Genomic DNA, 21,961 nt, shown 5'->3' on the forward strand with positions numbered 1-21,961 from the left:
AATTAAAGGCGCAGCGGTTAGAAGAGATTTTTTTCGCGTTCGATGTCGCACCTCCACCAGCGGCGCAACGTTATAGGGTTTTCCGAGTTTTCCCTCCCCTCCCCCACTCCGCTCATCTACTACACCTATCTGTCTAAAAATTGCAAACTTTCAACTTTTTAATCATAATTAACGTTACGCCGGGATATAGCCGATCAAACTAACTTTTTTTTTTTAAACACTGGGATACTTTTTTTTTCTCGATATTTCGGTTTTTTCCCCCTGTTCGAGACGTCACCGTGAAAGTTTTTCCAACTGTAAATACCACCTACCTATAGATAGCTATAATTAATTAGCGTAGGTGAAATTTACTTACCCGTCGAATATGATTTCTCCGTTTTTATCCCAGTAATTGACTGTGTTTGGGAAAGCTTCGACGATGCATTCCAGTTGAACGTCGGTGTTGAGCGGAGCTCCGAGTAATTGGTTAGGTACTCGGATACTGGGCGAGACTGCAAAATGAGATATTAAAATTTGGTAAAATTTGTACGATGTGTCACGGTGTCGAAGAGTAGTCGCCTGCAATTCGTCGTGTACTCGTACTTACAATTCACGCTTAATATTATCCGTTTGCTGACCGCTGGTGGTACATCGTTGCTGGCGATGCATAAATAAGCTCCCATCTGTCGTCTGTCCACTTTCCAAAAATACAGCGTGCTACCGTTATACGAATCGACTGTCGAACAAACAGAAAAAAAGGTACTGGCTCAGTTCGTATTTCGCTGTATTATTCGTTTAATCGTTCAAAATTCAGCTTTCGAGATTATATTTACGTATTCTACCCTAAATGCGAAAACTTTTTTAGAGCGTTTTTGAACGAATTATTTTTTGAATTTTACATAAAGTTTTCATAACTATCCTGAAAAATGACTCAATTTCGGGTTCAAAAGGGTTCAAAAGAAGTCGAGATGAAAAATTTTGATTCTTTGCCGAAATTTTACCCAATCTCGATTAGTGGTATGTTAGTTCTTTCAAAAATTTCGGAAATCATGTCTCAATTTTTCGAGCTCAGAATTACTCAAAAACTATTTCTCTCGAAATATTCTAATTTCTCGTAAAATTTCAATCAATTTTGATGAGTTGCATGATACGTTTTCAAAACATCTCAAAAATCATCGATTCGAGTAAGTTTTGGCTCATCTTAAAAATTGCTTTAAATACATTTCAGTCGATTATTTGAATTTTTCATAAAATTTCGATCTATTTTGATGAGTCGCATGATACTGACCCAATGTGTTAGTTTTGCCAATTTTCTGAGAATACATATAAGGTTTCAAAGTTGTTTCCAAGTGTAGGTTTATCTAGTTTTTGGCATTTTTTGGTCGTTTTGGTGATATTTATCAATTTTTTTGTAGTTGTTATTTTTCCATCAATTTTTTGTGTGAGGTGGCAATATTTTACAACATCAGGGTATTCCCAGGTAGAATAGGTGAAATGCCTCTGTCCTCGGATTTTTAAAATTTTGATGAAACATTGTTGGGTGCCTTTAAAAAAAATGTTGGAGCCAAAAAATTCCCTCACCCCTCCCCCTCCTCTGCCCGCATATGGAGAAAAAACGTTTTTTTTCGGGAAAAAATCATATTCCAACGAATTTTAAATAAAAATTTTTGAATTCACTCAAAATATATCAAGGAGACATGAGTCTAGCGACGTGAATTTGTTCAACATTTTTTGGCCCCCCGGGGGGGGGGGAGATATTTGCAAAAGAAATTTTGAAACCGCCGCCGTATCTGCGAATCTTAATTTTTTTCAAATTTTTTCTCCAAGTGGATCATCTTCAAAAACTCAAAAAACACTCAAAAATATGTTTATTGTGTCACAGCACCTCTGAAATTCTGCATGGGGACCTCCAAAAACAATAGAAAATCAAATAACTCCTGCAAAACCCAATTTTGGGGTCATAGGCACCCCCTCCTTCAATTTTGGGGCGAAAGAAGGATGATAATATGGGTATGGTTATCACATGAATCGAACTCGCTGAACACGAATATGAAGTTAGATTTGCAGTTAGACCCTCCTAAGGGTCACATTGGGGGAGGGGATGCCCAAAAATTATTGAGTTTTTGATTTTGGAACCAACGTGATGCCAATTTTTTGATCATTGTTGCCACCTTCGAAAAATCAAAAAAAAAAAAAATAAATTTTTGACGACCGTAATATGCTTTTAGTTTAAGGAATAATATCTTTCAATATTTTTTCGTCATTAATGCGAAACATTTCCGAAGAAGAAATTTTCCTAACACCAAGTAGCCCAAAAATAACGATTTGCAAATTTCCAATCTCTCAATAGAACCCTAAAAGTGGTCTTGTATTTTGACAGCGCAATAGCATAGATCGACGCCGAAGCTCAAATATTTTCATTCGAGGCTGGGCTATTTTTCTCATAACAAATTTGGTAGGAGCTGCAGCGAAAAAACACAATTTTTTCGAAAATGTCTATTAGACCGGGCAAATAGCAGTTTTAAAAAGGAAAAAATTGGCACATCAATTTTTTCTTCGGGAATGTGTTCAGATGGACCCCCTGAACTACGAGAAAAAACCCGACCCTCCTACCCCTGGGGCTAATTTTTTTAGGGGGCTAAAACCGCTTGCGATTCACGTTTTTTGCGTTTTACTCCGTAAATATTAGGTTTACGATAAAAACTACCATGACAAAAAATGTTCCCCTTCAAATTTTCGATATTTTGATACTACTTTCAATACCCATCCCTCAAGGGGGGATGCCTAAAAAAAGGGGGGAAAGAGTAGGTGTTTCAAAAAAATGCAAGTCCAGTAAATTAATCAAAATTACTACTTAATATTATTCGTTTTCGCTCAATTTTTTTTTTGCAAAGTCTACACACTCAACTACTAATCAAACTACCATTGTTTGGTCTTCAACCCTCCCCGGGGGTTTATGGGGGGGGGGGTGCTTGATTTTTCAAGTAACACACAACTGAATCATATATTCGAATAACGAATCTGGACGTGCGATATATCGAAGAGTATGTTTTCGAGGTCGCTAAATACGAATATGAACTTATTTTCTGGGTCCAACCCCTGAAAGCCCCTCTGTACCCCAAAAAGGGGGTCAAAATTTTGAAAAATCGCGATACGTCGAGTGATATATCGATTGATATGTTTTCAAAGTCGCTGAGTACGAATATGAACTGTTTTTCTGCCAACGATTCCTCAAAACCCCCTTACGCTCCCCTAAATAGGATAAAATTTTGAAAAGTTGCCAGAAATCGTGTAATATTTTGTCGAATATTATATTTTCAAGATCGGTGAAATCAAGACCAAGGACTCATTTTCAATATAACACTCATTTTACTCTTTACACTTTCCACCAATTAGTGATGTTAAAAAATAGGGTAATAAAAGCAGGACGATTTCTCATATTTTATTTTAAAGGAAGGGGAGATGTTCAATATTATTGTACAATCGATTTTTTTCACTACCTACTTTAAAAAACATTTTGATTTTTTTTTCAATTCAAAATTTTAAAATGTTTAGATTTTCCCTCCCTAATTTATCATTACTATCGAGTGAAAATTTTTAGAAATTGAAATTTCCAAAATAAGGGAAGAATAAGTGGGAAATTGAAAAATTTTGATTCAAAATATGAAAATACGAGCCATTTTTTTCAAAACTACCTCAATATTTTTCAGAAAGGGGAGGCCCCAAATTTTTGTTTTATGATTAAAAAATAGTAAAAAAGGCGAAGCAAGACAATTTCTCGAATTTTATTTGAATGGTAGAGGGAGGGGTTCAATATTATTTTTTCACTACTTCAAAAAGCATTTCGATTTTTTTTCAAATCAAAATTTTCAGATGCTTTGATGTCTCCCCCCCTCCCCCTGAAATTTATCATCACTTGGTAGAAAATTTTTAGACATTCATATTTTCAACAAAAAAAGAAGAAGAAGAAGAAGAAGAAGACGACGAAGAAGAAATAATAAATGAAAATAGCAAGAAATTTTAGTTATAATATGAAAAGACAAGCCATTTTCTCCCAAAAATACTTCAATTTTTTTCAGAAGGAAGTCTCAAAAGTTTTGTTTCATGATTTAAAAATAGAACAAGTGAGTAGGCTACAAAAATTCGATATATCACTCGACTTATCGCGATTTTTCAAAATTTTGACCCTCTTTTTGGGGCAGAGAAGGGCTTCCAGGGGTTGGCCCAAAAAATAGATTCATATTCGTACTCAACGACCTCGAAAACTTACCATTCGATATATCACTCGACTTTTCGCGATTTTTCAACATTTTGACCCCCTTTTTGGGGCACAGAGGGGCTTTGAGGGGTTACACCCAGAAAATAAATTCATATTCGTATTCAGAGACCTCGAAAACATACTCTTCGATATATCGCACGTCCACATTCGTTTTTCGAAAACGTGATTCAGTTGTGTGTAACTTGAAAAATCAAGCACCCCCCACCAACCCCCGGGGAGGGTTGAAGACCAGTCAGTGGTGGTTTAATTGGTAGTTGGGTGTGTAGACTTTGTAAAAAAAATTGAGCGAAAACGAATAATACATATCAAGTGGTAATTTTGATTAATTTACTGGACTTACATTTTTTTGAAACACCTACTCTTTCCACCCCTTTTTTTAGGCACCCCCCTTGAGAGATGGGTATCGAGAGTAGTATCTAATTATCGAGAATTTGAAGAGGAACATTTTTTGTCATGGTAGTTTTTATCGTAAACCCAATATTTACGGAGTAAAACGCAAAAAACGTGAATCGCAAGCGGTTTTAGCCCCCTAAAAAAATTAGCTCCAGGAGTAGGAGGGTCGGTTTTTTTTTGTTAGTTAAGGGGGTCCATCTGAACACATTCCCGAAGAAAAAATTGATATGCCAATTTTTTCCTTTTTAAAACTGCTATTTGCCCGGTCTAATAGACATTTTCGAAAAAATTGTGTTTTTTCGCTGCTGTCAAAATACAAGACCACTTTTAGGGTTCTATTGAGAGATTGGAAATTTGCAAATCGTTATTTTTGGACTACTTGGTGTTAGGAAAATTTCTTCTTCGGAAATGTTTCGCATTAATGACGAAAAAATATTGAAAGATATTATTCCTTAAACTAAAAGCATATTATGGTCGTCAAAAATTTAATTTTTTTTTTTAATTTTTCGAAGGTGGCAACAATGATCAAAAAATTGCCATCACGTTGGTTCCAAAATCAAAAACTCAATAATTTTTGGGCATCCCCTCCCCCAATGTGACCCTTAGGAGGGTCTAACTGCAAATCTAACTTCATATTCGTGTTCAGCGAGTTCGATTCATATGATAACGATACCCGTATTGTCAATCTTTTTTCGCCGCAAAATTGGGGGGGGGGGTTGCCTATGACCCCAAAATTGAGTTTTTCAGGATTTGTTTGATTTTATATTGTTTTTGGAGGCCCCCATGCGGAATTTCAGACTTATGTTACTGGTATTATTGCTTTTTTTGGTGGTGCCGTGACATGAAAAACACATTTTTGAGTGTTTTTCGAGTTTTTAAGATGACCTAACTGGAGAAAAAATTTGAAAAAATACCAATTACAGTACTCACTACTCATGCAGATATATTTTTGGAAGAAAGAAAATTTTGTGAACTCGAATTAGGTTCGGAGATACGGCGGTTTCAAAAGTCTTTTGTTGATAACTCCCCCCCCCCGAGACGGGGACCAAATTTTTTGAAAAAATTCACCTTGCTAGAGACTCATGCCTCCTCAATATTATTTTGAGTGAATTCAACAATTTTTATTCAAAACTCGTTGAAGTATTATTCCCTCCCTCCCTCCCTCCCTCCCGAAAAAAAGCGTTTTTCGCCGTTGTGGGCAAGGGGGATGGGATGGGGGATTTTTTGGCTCCAACATTTTTTTAAAAGGAACCTAACAATTTTTCACAAAAATTTTAAAAATCTGAGGACAGAGGCATTTTACCTATTTTACCCGGGAATACCCTTTATTGTGTCCATTTCCAAGTCATTTTAAGTGACTTTTATACCATTTAATTTGATACCTATCTTATGATACCTATATGCAAAATTTTATAACTTTCTTGTTCAAAGAATCCAATATTTCAGATGAATTTCACCATTTCGAATTATGGTGGTTACAGAATAGGTACGTTGAAAATTTGCTGCTCAGCATTGTTTGTGTGTGTGTGTGTGTGTGTGTGTTTTTTAGGTGTGACGAGACGCGTCGCTTTCGGTATAATATTTGACTTGGAAAAGTCTCGATTCTCGAGAAACAGAACTGCTTTACATAAAAATATAATTCCTTTTATAATAACTTTTGTTACGTTGAATTATCAAAGTTTACGAGCTCATTTTGAATAAGCAAATGTCTGCAAGAAAAAGCCGCAAAGTTTCTTTTTAATGTAGCGTGTCTCTTTCGTATAGTTTTTTTTCTCCTCTATAGCAGAACGCAGTGGCGATGGCGCTGACGTTTTCCGGCGAATGCTAGGTTAGGTAGTACTATTTACCCTGCGTTACGATTGGACGTCGTTTCGAAGGTGGAAATTATTAATGAGACGGAGTTGTTTCAATTCTAAAGGGAATATCACGCGTATTGAAAGGCGACGAGGAACGCGAGCGTGCGGATTTGTTCATTTTTTCCACAAGTAAAATAATACGTGTACTGATGAAAGAATAAAATAGTGGTGATTGTTCGATGGAATGTTCATAATATGTCTAGCATCATTTATGTACTTTGCTAACCCCCTGTTCTCCCTCCTTCGAGGGTGAATTTTTCAATTCTCGTGGATATTTTTCTTATCTCTTGCACATTTTCGAGAACCAATTCATCTTGGTCGCTAAACATCGAGTAGATTCGTGATTTTTTTCTTGAAAATAGGATTTTTTAAAAGCATTTGAACAAAAATGAATTTTGAAAAAAAAATTCACTCGCAATTTTTATCGTTGTCGTTGTCGTTTCCTTGTAAGCGGTAGGCCCGTTGGCCTGTCTGCTATGGTGTGGAACCTGTTGAGGATGAGCCTGAGGTATCAGTGAGTTTCCTCCTTGGTCTCCCTCTGCTTCTCTTCACCGTTAGTGTATATTGGAGGACGTGTTTTGGTGATCTTGTTTCCTCCATCCTGTTGACATGATTTCTCCAATCTTTCCTATACTGTTTTATCTTCTTCATGACTGGCTTCACTCCGAGATCTGCTGCTATTTTCTCAGATGGGACTCTATCTCTGAGAGTCACCCCTCCCGTTCTCCTCATGAACTTCATCTCCGCTGCCATTATTCTTCTTTTATCAGATTTCTTCAGTGCCCATACCTCGCTTCCATAAGTCATCATTGGTATTGCTAGGGTATTGTACACCTTCATTATTCACCTGCTCGATGATTTTTCCATTAATTACAATCTTGCTTCTTACTGGTTCCTTTCCTTTGAAGGCCATGGTGTTTGTTTTCGCTCATGATATTCTCATATCATATTTTTCTGATGTCTTTGTTAGATTGTACATTGATCTCTGTAGGTCATCTTCTGTTTCGGCTGGCACTGCTTGATCATCCGCGAATAGCACTGTTGACATTTCCTACCTTCTGTCTGTTTTAATTCCAGTTGGCTTCATTTTCTGCCATTCTTTTACCATATTGTGATCCATGTACATGTTCAATAAAACACATGACAGTGGGCATCCCTGGCACCCTGACAAACTCCTCTGTTTATTTCTGCTTGTTCTGAGAGTTTATTTCCAATTCGTACTCTTATTCTAGTGTTCTCATATATGCTGTTTATTAACTTTCACATTGTATATGTTATTTCTTCATCTTTTAGGACTTCGAACAGTTTTTTCCTATTTACCCTATCATATGCTTTTTCTAGGTCTATTAAGCACATGTGTGTTTCTAGGTTGTATTTGATCCTTTTTTCCATCAGTAGTTTTACTGTATAACTTGCGTCAGTGCATGATCTTCCTTTTCTGAATCCGTTTTGACTTTCTGACAACTTTTCTTCTGCATGATCTGCCGGTGGTTTTGCCAGTATTTTTGCATATATCTTGTAGCAGGTGTTGAGTTGACTTATTCCTCAGTAGTTTTTCAGGTTTGACATATCACCTTTCTTGAACAGTGGTATTACAATTGCCGTTTTGAATTCTTCAGGTACTTTTTCTTCTTGGTACATCCTATTTAGGAATTCCAGCAGTCTTCTTTTAAATTCACCACTTGCGTATTTGTATAATTCTGTTGGTATGCCATCTTCTCCTGGAGCTTTCACATTTTTTGCTGTTTTCAAAGCTTCTTATAACTCTTTAAATGAAATTCTGTCTTCTGTTTCTCCAATTTCATCTTCTATCATTGTATCTTGTGCATTTTCATCACTCCAGAGTTCTTCAAAATATTCCTTTGCATCGTTGATTTTAATTTTTGGCAAACCTACTCTTTCGTTGAAATTTGTGTTAATTCTCCTTATAATCTTATACACCTTTGGCCATAATTTGTATGTGTCATGCTCCAGGAATGTGATAAAATTTTCCCAGCGCTCTCCCTGCAATTTCCTAGACTTTGTCTTGACTTTTGCCAACCATTTTTGATATTCTTCACCATCAACCTCACTTTGTATGCTCGTGAATTTTCTAAATGCCTATCTTTTCTTTTGTATGAGTTCTTGGATTTTGTTGTTTCAATTCTTTATTTGCTTTGCCCTGATTCTGCAAGGAACCATTCCTAAGCTTTCTTTTGCCGCTTTTGTCTCAATAGATTTGATATTTTTCCATTCTTCTTCTATGTCCTGGCTTCTTGGTATCTCTTCACTTATGATGTTCATCTATCTTTGGTACAGCCATTGGTTGGTTGGGTCATCCAGGGCTCTTGTGTTGATTTTCTTTTCATTTTTCCTGGCTGGTATTCTTGTTGTTTCCATTCTCATTATTCCCTGAACAAAATGATGGTCAGTGCATATAGCCAGGTCTCAATTTCACCAAAAAAAGCTCCCGCTCGCAATTCTTGTTAAAAGCAATTTTATGATTGATTTTTGTTCTACACACTAGAGCGAATAAATTTAGCTTGTATGCCTATTTTTCCCCTCCCCCTTTTCCGAGGGTCCACCCCCCAACATTTGAAATTCATGTATCTCCTAATCTATGGGTCGTACAAAAAAATTATTGAACAAAAATTGTTCCTTAACATCAGATCTACAATTTGAGCTCATCAAAATTTGTTTTGGAGCAAACCTTCCCCCTCAAATTTCGTAAATATCCCTCCAGAAAACATCAATTTTACGTTTTTTCACATTTTTAATGAAAAGTTTCAAAGTTGAAGAAAAATCTGTAATATCAAACATAAATTGTTCATAATTGAATTTCTTTTCCAACGAATTATATTACGAGCATTTTTCCATCCCCCTCGCTGCTATGGTGGACCCACCTCCCCCCCTTGGTTACAAATACCAGACAACAAGGGAAACAATCCAACGCAAGTTGTTTCGGGTTGAAATTTGCATGGTAGGTGGGTACCATCGAAAGACTTACGCGTGGAAAGTTTCAGACCCCCCCGACCCCTCCCTTTTTGAGAAACCTCCCCTTTTCTGAAATTACAATAACTTCAATAATTTTCTCAACCCCATGTGAACCGATTTTTTCAATGTTTTAGTATGTTGTAGACATTCATAAGTGGTATCCCCATAAAAATTTTCAACCCCCTCCCCTCATAATTACCCCTCAAAATGGCGTTTTTATGCTTTTTATAAATGAAAATTGGTATACACAATTTTTTAAACACAATTTTCGGATGTATTTTTGACCTCTAAATATCATTTTATTCAGGAGGTTCGATTCATTATGAACACGACGCCAATATTATACAAGTAGCCGTATTTCAAGAATAGTGAAAATTGAGGGGGGCTGAGGCCCTGGAGGGGCTGTATGAGTGTTAAACAAAATCTGACGCAATATTTGTGCTCAGGGGATTCAAATCATATGAAAACAATACTAATATCACCAATGTAATTGTTTTCAAAAATGGTAAAATTTGTGGTGGGGGTCTGGGGGGTCTGGAGGGGGTTAGATGAATGTAGCAGAAAATGTGACGTCATATTCGTACTCAGTGGAATCGAATCATGCGAAAACGACACCCTACTCATTAATGGTTATTTTCCCCAAAATTCTCATTTTCAGAAAAGGGGAGGTTTCTCAAAAAGGGAGGGGTCGGGGGGGTCTGAAACTTTCCACGCGTAAGTATTTCGATGGTACCCACCTACCATGCAAATTTCAACCCGAAACAACTTGCGTTGGATTGTTTCCCTTGTTGTCTGGTATTTGTAACCAAGGGGGGGAGGTGGGTCCACCATAGCAGCGAGGGGGATGGAAAAATGCTCGTAATATAATTCGTTGGAAAAGAAATTCAATTATGAACAATTTATGTTTGATATTACAGATTTTTCTTCAACTTTGAAACTTTTCATTAAAAATGTGAAAAAACGTAAAATTGATGTTTTCTAGAGGGATATTTACGAAATTTGAGGGGGAAGGGTTGCTCCAAAACAAATTTTGATGAGCTCAAATTGTAGATCTGATGTTAAGGAACAATTTTTGTTCAATAATTTTTTTTGTACGACCCATAGATTAGGAGATACATGAATTTCAAATGTTGGGGGGTGGACCCTCGGAAAAGGGGGAGGGGGAAAATAGGCATACAAGCTAAATTTATTCGCTCTAGTGTGTAGAACAAAAATCAATCATAAAATTGCTTTTAACAAGAATAGCGAGCGGATATGCAATTGAGACCTGACTAATATTTCTAGACCTCTGTATGTTCTTACATCCAAGAATTTCTTTTTGGCATTTTCATTGGCTATAAAATGGTCGATCATTGAGCTTTGTCCTCTTGTATTGCTCCATGTCATCTTGTGATCTTTTTTGTGTTGGTAGAATGTATTCATGATTCTTAGTCCATTGAAATTGCAAAAATCTATCAGTCTGTTCCCATTTGTATTCATTCCTTCTGTTCCATACATATCAGTTACTGTCTTTACACGCTTATCTCTTACCTGAGCATTCAAGTCTCCTGCTATTATCAATTATTTATCTTCTGGATTTACTGCTTGCACTGCCCTCTGTAGTTGCTTGTAGAACTCTTCGCTTTGTTCCTCTCTTCCCTCTTCTGGTGCATATATACGAGGTCTGGCAATTAAGTTCCGGGAAGTGCTTCTGAGAGGTAGAGATCCAACACTGGTGTGCTCGCAAACACATTGTTGTGTAGATTAGACCTTCCTTTAATACTGTTATAAGTTTCAAGTCTATCGGGTGAAAGGATCTATAGCTGTTCAAAGTGAACAACTTTTGAGGTCACGTCGCAAAACTTTAAGGGGTGACTTGAGGAGGATGCTTGAGTCAGGGAGATAAGATTTTGAGTTGGGGGAGAGGTAAATGTGTTGAAAGGTCAAACACGATGTTGAAAAAAATTAAGGAAATGTTTGAGGAAGATCAGGTGATCAAAACCTCACAAAAAGTAGGCCATGTGATTCTTGTTGCCAAGTGGCTGTGAGGTAATTTCCTCTGAGGTGAGTAAAAAAAAAATTTTCAAAGGAGATTGACCTCATAAGTGGTTATTGTGGTCTTCCTTCAACTCAAAGCATCGTATTTTTACTCAATGCTCCCATTTAGAAACCTGTTTTGTGTCCCTTGGAGGTGAATTTTTCAGAATTTGAGTGGATGTTTTTGAGTCCTCCTCAAAAATGCAATGGGTGTTGATTCTCAGGTAAAAACCAACTGAGAATGAAGTAGAGGTCCCTAGGAATCAAATCTGGGGTGTAGAAATAGTGAGGAGACACTAAGATGTCTTGAGGAGGTGACCATTCCTCCAAGAAGTAATTTGCAACCCTCCTTTTAACGACATCCTACCAAAAGTTACGTTCAAAAAATACGCACAAAAAAACGGAACAACCTACGGCATTGAAACTTTGAACATTACTAAAGGAAGGTCCAATCTACTGGACAACGTGTTCGCGAACACTCCAGTGTTGCATCTTCTTCCTCTCAGAATGGCTTCCCGGAACTTAGTTGCCAGACCTCATACAGTAAAAATCGCTTATTATTACAACGGTTAATGTTATAAATCGCTTAATGTTATTAAAATCATCCAGTCCTGATCTTTTATATCTCATTACATTGAAATTCCATCGGTTATTGTAATTGAAGCATCCAGTTTTTGCCTGATTTTTTTGAAATTTCAGATTTTTTTCTGATTGACAACATTTTTTGATACTTTTTTCATAACTTTTTGAAGTTTCAACCTATTTTCAACACTTTTTCTTCCAATTTTTGCGAAATTTTGGTTCAATGACTACATATTTAGTAAGAAAATTTGCCATATAGGTAAAATTTTTTGGAAAAAAATCACTTTTTTGTTCAATCGGTTTGTGTTATAAGTCGCTTAATGTTATTAAAATGGGCTGGGACAAACGTTATAACATTAAGCGATTTTTACTGTACTCCAATTATTGTAAGAAAGTCTTTTTTCAATCTCATCCTTGCTGATACAATTCTTTCATGCCATATGTTGTATGAGTCGATGTTTTCGAGGTGTTTATTATGTATGTGTAACATCACTCCGCCTGCAGCTCTGGTTTTCTTGTTGACTCCACTGTAGATAACGATGTAATTCCCAGATTCGATTGTTCCACTTCCTTTCTTCTTTGTTGCCAATACAAGTTTTTTTTTGACTTGAAGGAAATCGAAAATTGAGGAATTATTTTCTCATAAGATCCACCAAATTCGAAAAAGGGAACTCAAAAAAGAAAAACTTTGAAATGAAAGCTACTACGTTTGCACGGAGCCATCTTCGAATCTCGAAAATGCTGCAGAAGCACCTGTTACTCGAGAATAAACCAAAATCTAAATGAAATTCGTCTCGTGTATTATTCAAATTGGAATTCGATATATTTAATCTACCTTACCAGGTATATGTGATTACGTACCGTATCGAATAATAAAAGAATGAAATTCTTTTTGATAAGTTAAACGAACAAAAAGAGCAAACGAGTCAGGCATAAATCTGGATATGGGTGAAAACTTTGTTGTTTTTTCCCGCATCTTTTGTAAATTATTTCAAATACCCGAACGTATATCTACGAGTGTGTTGGTGCTTGTCATCTAATATGTAGGTACGTCTACTCTGGAGAGATACGTACCTTTTCGCGGGTAGAATGTGTAGGCTGAAAAATGTTATAAGTATAGGAAATGATTTCCATATATATTAAAATATAGTGGATGCGACGAGGCTCGGAGGAGGGGTAGAGAGTTTGACGACGAAGATAGTTCGAGTCGAGGTGTGTGCGAATTATACGCAACATCTAACAACTTTGCTTCGAATTAAAATTTTAATAAAGGATGTTTATAAAATTTGATAAATGTTATTCTAGAAATTCACCTTCTTCGCTTTCGTGATGAGATACGTGTAAGAAATGCGGGTTAGGTTTGTTTACTTTTGCGCTTAAACTGCATATTATTGTGCTCGTAAATTGGAGATTTTTTGGCCAATTATAATGATCACTGTCGATGCTTTGAAAATAACGAAGGAAATTGATTTTGAATTTTATAAAATATACTAATATTTTTTACAAATCGTCACATTTCAATAATTTGAACAAATTCGAACCCTCCCCCCGCGTCTTCCTTCAATATGAACGTATTTCGTGTCAAAAACTTCAATAACTCTTTCAAATACACCCTCTTCAGCTGTATCTTATGTGTGTAGTGTACCTTCCTGCGCTCCTCTTTGTTAACACCTACTTCTTATACATATACAGGGGGATAGGCACATAACACGCTGTCAAACTTTCATCAGATACTTAACGCTGTTATAATTACACTTGACGTTTATACAGGAGAAGAGAGAGAAACGACGACTCTCGAAACATTATTCATTATTTACCACTGAACAAGCTCTCGTGTGTACCTCAAACTATACTATCTCGCCACATAGCATTTACGTATTAGACGTGTTAACTCGTAACCTTTCTTCGAGGCATTTATGCTTGCAAATATTTGATATGAAAATTCGTTGGTGTAAAGATTTTCGCCTCTTTCTCGTCGGCATGTAGATAATTGTATAAAATTTCAGCCGAGGATTTGCGAGTTGAAACAAAAAGTATGCGTCTGTTTTGCAAATATAGTGTTGGCGATTTCAAGAAGTCGTGGTATTGTATGTGAGACTAGTGAGATGGGCCGATGATGGGAAAATTCCGTGACCTAACTTTCACATATCTTTGGCCATAGTTTCAGCATAAATTCTCCTTTTTGGCGGGCAAAGTGGCTGAAAAAGCGCCTTACGTATGCGAAAGCTAACCGCACGCGATACGATTTCAATTTTACACCAGCGTTCACACGGATGCAACCTTGAAATATTACCACTTTCGTTGCTGGCGCGAATTCGTCAACGTGTCGAAAATATCCTCGCAGAGAAGTTTTAGAAAATTCATCTCGTGCAGTGATGAAGTGATGAAACTACGTAAACGCCTCGGCGGATATCAAGTTTCTGCAGTTAGATTGGTGGTGAGGGTTGCTCCACTTTTTGTAGTTTTGAAATACTTAAAGGGCACACTACTGAAGATGTCTATGTTCAAGTCCAATTTTGAAGAAAGTCTAATTTCACATTTTTTACAATTTTGAAAAAAAATTTCGTATTTTTTTTTTAATTTGAAAGGGGGAGGGGTGAGGAGAGGGCCCGGGAAGTGTCCACGTTCAGCTCCTAACAGGGCTGTCGAGAGCTAATGCAAAGGGTCAAATAAATATAATTCGGCTACATGTTTAGGTACGAAACAATGTAGAGGTTTTTCGAATGAAGGAGGGGGGGGGGTCCGACTGAAAATTTGACTACTGATTTGGCTTCAAATTCAAAGAAGGTCCAACCAAGGTCACATTTTTGTTATTTCTCAGGAATTGTTGCACTTTTTTTGATTTTACAGGTGGGGAGGAGGCTGAGGGGTGGCATTTGAAAAATTAATACTCATTCGAATTGAGCATCTTCAAATCACGAGTATTTGTTAAAGTCGACATGTCACGCCATATTTTCGTAATTTTTTTGTTATTACTGAATAGAAGCGGAGAGTACTGAAAGGTATTATTATACTCAAAAAGTAAGTGAAGTTTACAAAAAATTTCGGTTTTCCATCGCCATTTGATGACATTTTATGGGAATTTCGAGTTTCAAAAATCTGCTGGAGGCTCCAGAGCTGCTCAAAACGGTTTGAAACAGTTTCTAATCAATTTGGAAGATCGAAAATAGGGTATATCTCAAATTTCAGTTTTCTTGGTTAATTAGGTAAAATTTTGATTTTTTCGCCTCGTTTTCGGCATAAATTTGATTTTCAAAAATTCACCAAAAATCGAAAAGGTGCAATAGATCATTATGCGGGCTCTCTGACTAGTTTGAACCATTCTAGAGCCTCCAGAGTGGGTTGTTGATGTGTGAGAGTCGAATGGGAGTAATTATTCGTATCGATTCATTCTGCTCGAAAAAATTCATATTCCACAAAAAAGTTGAAATATCACAGCTTTTTTATTTTTATTTGGAATTCTTAAAAATGCTTCTTAAATCCAAAAATGAACTTTGGCGCTCAAAATTGGGAATACGGAGGTTTTAGGACATGTTCTTTCGATCTGGCTCGCTTTCGTTCAAATCGGAGAATGTGAGTTCAAAATGTTCCCTTGTCACCAACCTCGAAAACCTGACTAGCAATGCCCCTTCCACGTCATTTTAATTATTTTGAATTGTGATCATGTTTGTAATCTAGAAGAGGAAGCGGGGATGCTGAGCCGAATTGGCGGTAGTTTCAAGTCATTTTGGAGCCTTCAGCAATTTTTAGTTGTAAAATCGTTGGAAAAACATTACGGTTCTGAACTGGCAGAAATCGATTTTGAAAAAAATGTGTGTAATCGATCGCGTGGATTCCTATCAAGCACCGTCCAATATTGCTTTTATACGGACCCAAGTTGATTTGGATAGTTTTTATGTGTTTTTTTTTTTTTTTTTTTTTTTTTTTTTTTAAGAATCTGGAATATCCGAAATATGGCTGGAGGCTCCTAAACAGCTGGAAACCAGCTGCAATAGACTTAATATGGTTAGAATTGAAGTATAAATAATTTTTTAGAGTTTTTCTAACTTCATTGGGTAATTTTTGTGGATATTTCAGCTCGGTTTATCGCTACATTAAATAATGTTGCGTTTACCTTTCACTATATCTCGAACACTTCGACGTAGCATAATAAATTCAGCATCTTCCCTTCTCCAAGTAACTCTGGGTGGAGGATGTCCTGTGGCTCGGCATATAAGTGATGCGTTGTCACCTTCTCGAACTGACAAATCTGCACTGGTTTCTTCATACATAATATCTGGTGGTACTGTGGAAAATATAATTTGAAATAATTCTCAATCTCTTAAAATGTTTGACATATAAATGTATAGAAATGAATCAATGCAATTTTTATATTAAATTGAGTTGAAATAATTTTCAAAAATATTCAATGTACATATTATTTCAATCGTTATTGTTTCATTACCTATTTAGTTTTTTTTTCTTCGAGCTTATTTATAATGAGGATTAATTTAAAAGTTCATACACAATTTTATTTTTGATGAGGGCTTGTATTTCTTTGAAATCTTGTGAGGGATCACTTTTGGCATCACGAATCTCAAATGTAATCCCTTCCATATTATTTTCGTGCTTTTGTGCTTCCTAGGTGAAATTCTCGCCTTTCTCGTGCCGGTAGACTCTTGATTTTTTTTTTTCAATCCACCCTATTAAAATACTCCATTGCTGGATTCGTTCAATTTTCAAACTGGCCAAATTGATCTACTTTTGAGCAGTTTGGAATGACGTATTGCAAAGGGGCGAATCAATCGACATCTCGAATAACAACACCCTGTATAAAATGATAGTCGAACAAAAAGCTCAAAAATTCAACATTTTTAAAAACTACTCTACCGCAGTATCACAAACATAACGCGAACCCTCGATGGGGTATTCAATTGTACCTGCGAGTCAAGACTGACAAGGAAGAAAATACACCGTAAATAAATCTCTCGACGCAATTTTTTTCTCGTCGGCTGCGTACTATGTGTTTTTTTTTTTTTGGAAAAGTATGTGTATATGTGTAGGTGTACTTGCATGAGTTCGCGTTTAAACGAGAGTATAAATTTATGGATGATTTAATTCCATCTTCAGAGCGATTCATGAGATGGAAGGATATTTTGGAGGGTGGATATGCTTTATTTAGGCGGTTGGTTCTGTCGCTGCGACCGTCGCGACGCCGCTACTTCTACTCTACCTTTCTATATAAATTCGAGTATTTTTATCATATGTATTGTGTTGCGCAGGTATACCTACATAATATTAGACATTTTATATGGCAAGGTATTAGGTACACATTTATTCGCGAATATCGATGCGCACTATATGTACACCTAGCTACTCTTCGTGTAGTTTACATAAGGTGCACACAACGACATTGCACATACGTACGCCTGAAGGCTTAATGGAGTGTAGAATGTACGATAGAAAACGTTATTATCTTCGACCTGCTATCTATATTGTGTGTAGTACTGCGGGAATTTTTTCCATCGTTCGTATGATGTGTGTTTTTTTTTTGCAAACAGCACACGAGCGTAGCGCAATTTTCCATGTATTTTTGGTCGTGTTGCAATTTTTTTGCTCTATTAAAGTTTCGTGGTTAGGAGTAAAAAAAAAATGACGTATTTTTTCCCTCTCGTAGAAAAAGACTATTTTCGACGTTTTGTCACAGTATTAATCCGAGCTCGTATACGGCAATCAGAGCGATGTCAAAAAGCTCGCAAAAAAGGTTCCACCACAGCGTGCATACGTATTTGTATGGAAATTAAGCAATAAAGAAAGTTTTTTTGTTTTTACGCCCAGCTCCGTTTCGTGCCCGCGTTCCTTTCCCTATGCGAGCAGGTTTTCGTCGACTTTCTTTGAACACGATACGGTGTGTAATGGTTAACTTTTCCCGAATGTCGATTTCGTATACAGCGACTCAAAAGGTTATAATACTGAAAGAGGGACGACGTTTTTTTCTTATGTTTTTTCTGTTTCTTTTTCTTTCTTTTTTTTTCTTTTTCATTCTTTGGCGATTTTAGCCGAAAATAAAAAGAATTTAGCTGCGTCAAAGAAGACGACTATGGCGACGGTTGTTGCTGGCCGCAGGCTGCTGGCAAGGAATTTTTTTGATGCAGAATTAAACGATCGCGTGTTTCAAAAAGAAGGAACCCGCACTACGCGCGTGTTTTTTACACGTTCCCCCTTTTTTTTAATGGTTGAATTTACTTCGGTGGAAATATCAGTCTCTATTGTAGAGTATCAAAAGCTGGTCTCCAAATGCGAGGATGGAAATAAGACCGAATGAAAGTATCGCAACCAAGGTTCAAATAATCACAAGGAAAGTATCCCAGATGACAGAAAAATGTTTGAACGAAACAAAGAAATATCGAAAAATTAGGATAAAACCACACAACAAGCCATAATTTCTGATGCTTAAGTGCATTTTTTGATTTTTGGAAAATTTTTAAAAATCTCTGGGGGAAAAAAGGGGGGAAAAATCAAAATTTTACGAAATTGACCTAGAGAACCAACTGAAATTTGATGTGTACTCTGATTTCGAACCCCTGAACGGAATAGAAACGGTTTCGAACCGTATTTGAGCAGTTCTGGAACTTCCAGCTGGTTTTTGAAATTTGAAATTTCCTCAAAATTTTATCCAATGAAGTTAGAAAGCTGAAATATACTCCCTCGATACCATAATTTTGATATGCCGAGTCGATTGGAAGTGGATTCAAGCCGTTCTGGAGTCTCTGGCTACGTTTTAAAAATTCCAGATATATTTTTCTGGCGAAAATTTGAAAATTATACGGTTCTGAATTGGCAGAAACTGAATATTAAAAATGAACGTGTAATACCTACGTCAAGTGGGTCATCAACAAGCTGAAGCACCAATCATTCAATCACATTTAAACGTGATGAAGTTGCTTTGTAGGTTTTTTATGGCACTTTTTAAAAACCTAGAATTTTCAAAATATGGCCGAAGGCTTCAGAACCCTTCTGCTCAGTCTACTAAGCGTGTTTAAATTAGGGTATATGGTGAATTTTAGCTTGCCAACTTGATTGGCTCAAATTCTGTCAAAAATTTCAACTCTCAAAAACCTATACTGGAGGCTTCAGAACTGTTCAAAACTGTTCTAAAAACCTTTTCATATTTAGTCGGGGGCCCGCATAAGGATCACCTGCACCCACCTGCCGATCCTCCGGGGCAACCTTTTTTTTGAAGGGGGAGTCCTAAGGAACATTTCTAGCCCTTGCCCACAAAAAAAAAGTGGCCCTACTTACAAAATGGCGGCAATTTTGATTGACAGATCAATCGAAATCGCAGATTTTGCGTTCCAACATTTTTTAATCCGTACAAAAATAGATCGAAAGATCAGGCAAAAATTCATCGCCTGTCAAAATTTCAGGTGCTAAAGTGCCTTTTTCGATTTTTGGTGAATTTTTGAAAATCAAATTTAGGCCAAAAATGAGGGAAAAAATCAAAATTTCACCAAATTGACCAAGAAAGCTGAAATTTGGGATATACCCTATTTTTGGTATGCCACATCGATTGTAAACTGTTTCAACCCGTTTTGAACAGTTCTGGATCCTCCAGCTGATTTTTGAAGCTCGAAATTCCCACAAAATTTCATCAAACGGAGATGGAAAGCCGAAATTTACTCTGCAAACTAATTTCAATACGCTACGAAGTCAATTGCAGGTGGATTTCAAGTCGTTTTGGAGCCTCCAGTGACTTTCTGAAAATTACTGGAGCCTCCAGTAGATTTTTGAAACTCAAAATTCCCACAAAATTTCATGAAATGGAGATGGAGAGACGAAATTCATTCTGCAAACTAATTTCAATACGCTACAAAGTCGACTGCTGGTGGATTTCAAGTCGTTTTGGAGTCTCCAGCAACTTTTTAAAAGGTTGTATGGCGTTTTTTGGGAATTGAAATTTCCAAAAAGTAGCTGGAATAAGCTTCAAAACTATTTGAAACCTGCACCGTGCAGTCGACTTCATATCGTACTGAAATTCGTTTACGAAGTAAATGTCAGCTTGTTAACTCCATTCGATAAAATGTTGTGGGAATTTCAAGTTTCAAAAATCTACTGGGGGCTCCGGTAATTTTCAAAAAGTTGCTGGAGGCTCCGAAACGACTTGAAATCCACCTGTGGGTTTACTTCGTAGCGTACTGAAATTAGTTTGCGAAGTAAATTTCAGCTTTCTAACTCCATTTGATGAAAATTTGGGAAATTTCAAGTTTCAAAAATCTACTGGAGGCTCCAGTAATTTTCCATGAAGTCGCTGGAGGCTCCAAGATGACTTTAAATCCACCAGCAGTCGACTTCGTAGCGTATTAAAATTAGTTTGCAGAATAAATTTAGGGTTTTCATCTCTTATTTGTTGATATTTTGGGAAATTTCAAGTTTCAAAAAGCTACTGGAGGCTCCAGTAATTTTCAAAAATTCGCTGGAGGCTCCAAAATGACTTGAGCCCACTTGAAGTCTTCTTCAGAGGTGTTTAAAATTAGAGTGTAGAGTTAATTTCGGGTTTCCATCTCCGTTTGATGAAATGTTGGGAACATTTAAAGTTTGAAAAATGTACTAGAGGCTCTAGTAATCTTCAGAAAGTCGCTGGAGGCTCCAAAACGACTTAAAATCTACCTGCAGTTGACTTCGTAGCGCACTGAAATTAGTTCGCAGAACGAATTTCGGCTTTCCATTTGAGGAAATTTTGTGGGAATTTCGAGTTTCAAAAATCTGCTGGAGACTCCAGAACTGCTAAAAAGGGCTTGAAACAGTTTCCAATCGATTTGGCATGTCAAAAACAAGGTATATCCCAAATTTCAGCTTTCTTGGTCAATTTGGTAAAATTTTGATTTTTTCCCTCATTTTTGGCCTAAATTTGTTTTTCAAAAATTCACCAAAAAATCGAAAAAGGCACTTTAGCATTTAAAATTTTGACAGGTGTAAAAAATTTCGTGCAAGTCCTATGTTGGAACGCAAAATCTGCGATTTCGGTTGATCTGTTAATCAAAATTGCCGCTATTTTGTAAGTAGGGCCACTTTTTTTTTGAGGACTAGTGCTAGAAATGTTTTTCAGGACTCCCCCTTTAAGAAAAAAGGTTCCCCGGAGGATCGGCAGGGGGTGCCCTTTTTTGAAATTTCAGTAACACTTTTCTCAGCCCCATTTCAACCGATTTCGAAAATTTTTCTGGAGGTTATGTATATCCTTGATAGGTATCCCCACATAAATTTTCAACCCCCTCCCCTCATATTTACCCCTCAAAATGGTGTTTTTTCTATTTTTTTATGCCTATTAACAATCAAGATTGTGAAGTACAATTTTGTAAACACGTTTTTTGGATGTATTTTTGGCCCCCAAACATCATATACTATATTAGAAATTTTTGCTTTGGTGCGCCGTGGTGAAAACTTGGAATAATGTATCGTAGGGGGGTGGGGGGTGAAATGGCAATTTTGAAAAAAATAACTATCAATGAGTAGGGTATCGTTTTCATATGATTCGATACCGCTGAGCACGAATATGACCTCCGATTTTCTGCAACACTCACCTACCCCTCTCCAGAGCCCCTCAGCCCCCCCAATTTTCATGATTTTTGAAATATAGTTATTTTGATGACATTGGTGTCGTTTTCATATGATTCGATACTGCTGAGCACGAATATGACCTCAGATTTTCTGCTACACTCACCTACCACTCTCCAGAGCCCCTCAACCCCCCTCAATTTTCACGATTTTTGAAATATAGTTATTTTGATGACATTGGTGTCGTTTTCATGTGATTCGATACCGCTGAGCACGAATATGACCTCAGATTTTCTGCTACACCCACCTGCCCTTCTCCAGAGCCCTTCAGCACCCCTCAATTTTCGCGAAT

At 36.8% G+C, this 21,961-nt stretch overlaps 1 protein-coding gene across 1 annotated transcript in view; it reads right to left on the reverse strand.

Moving 5' to 3' along the window:
* Positions 1-21,961, reverse strand: part of DIP-gamma (Dpr-interacting protein gamma) — a 268,534-nt gene that overhangs the window by 29,800 nt on the left and 216,773 nt on the right. Inside the window, exons 4-6 of the mRNA XM_065366972.1 lie at positions 16,193-16,363; positions 587-715; positions 356-491 (exon numbers count right to left, since the gene is read on the reverse strand). Coding sequence (XP_065223044.1) covers positions 356-491; positions 587-715; positions 16,193-16,363 — 436 coding nt within the window. The remainder of the gene's footprint in view (positions 1-355; positions 492-586; positions 716-16,192; positions 16,364-21,961) is intronic.

Source organism: Planococcus citri, chromosome 5 (assembly GCF_950023065.1).
Source record: "Planococcus citri chromosome 5, ihPlaCitr1.1, whole genome shotgun sequence".
Classification (NCBI taxonomy): domain Eukaryota; kingdom Metazoa; phylum Arthropoda; class Insecta; order Hemiptera; family Pseudococcidae; genus Planococcus; species Planococcus citri.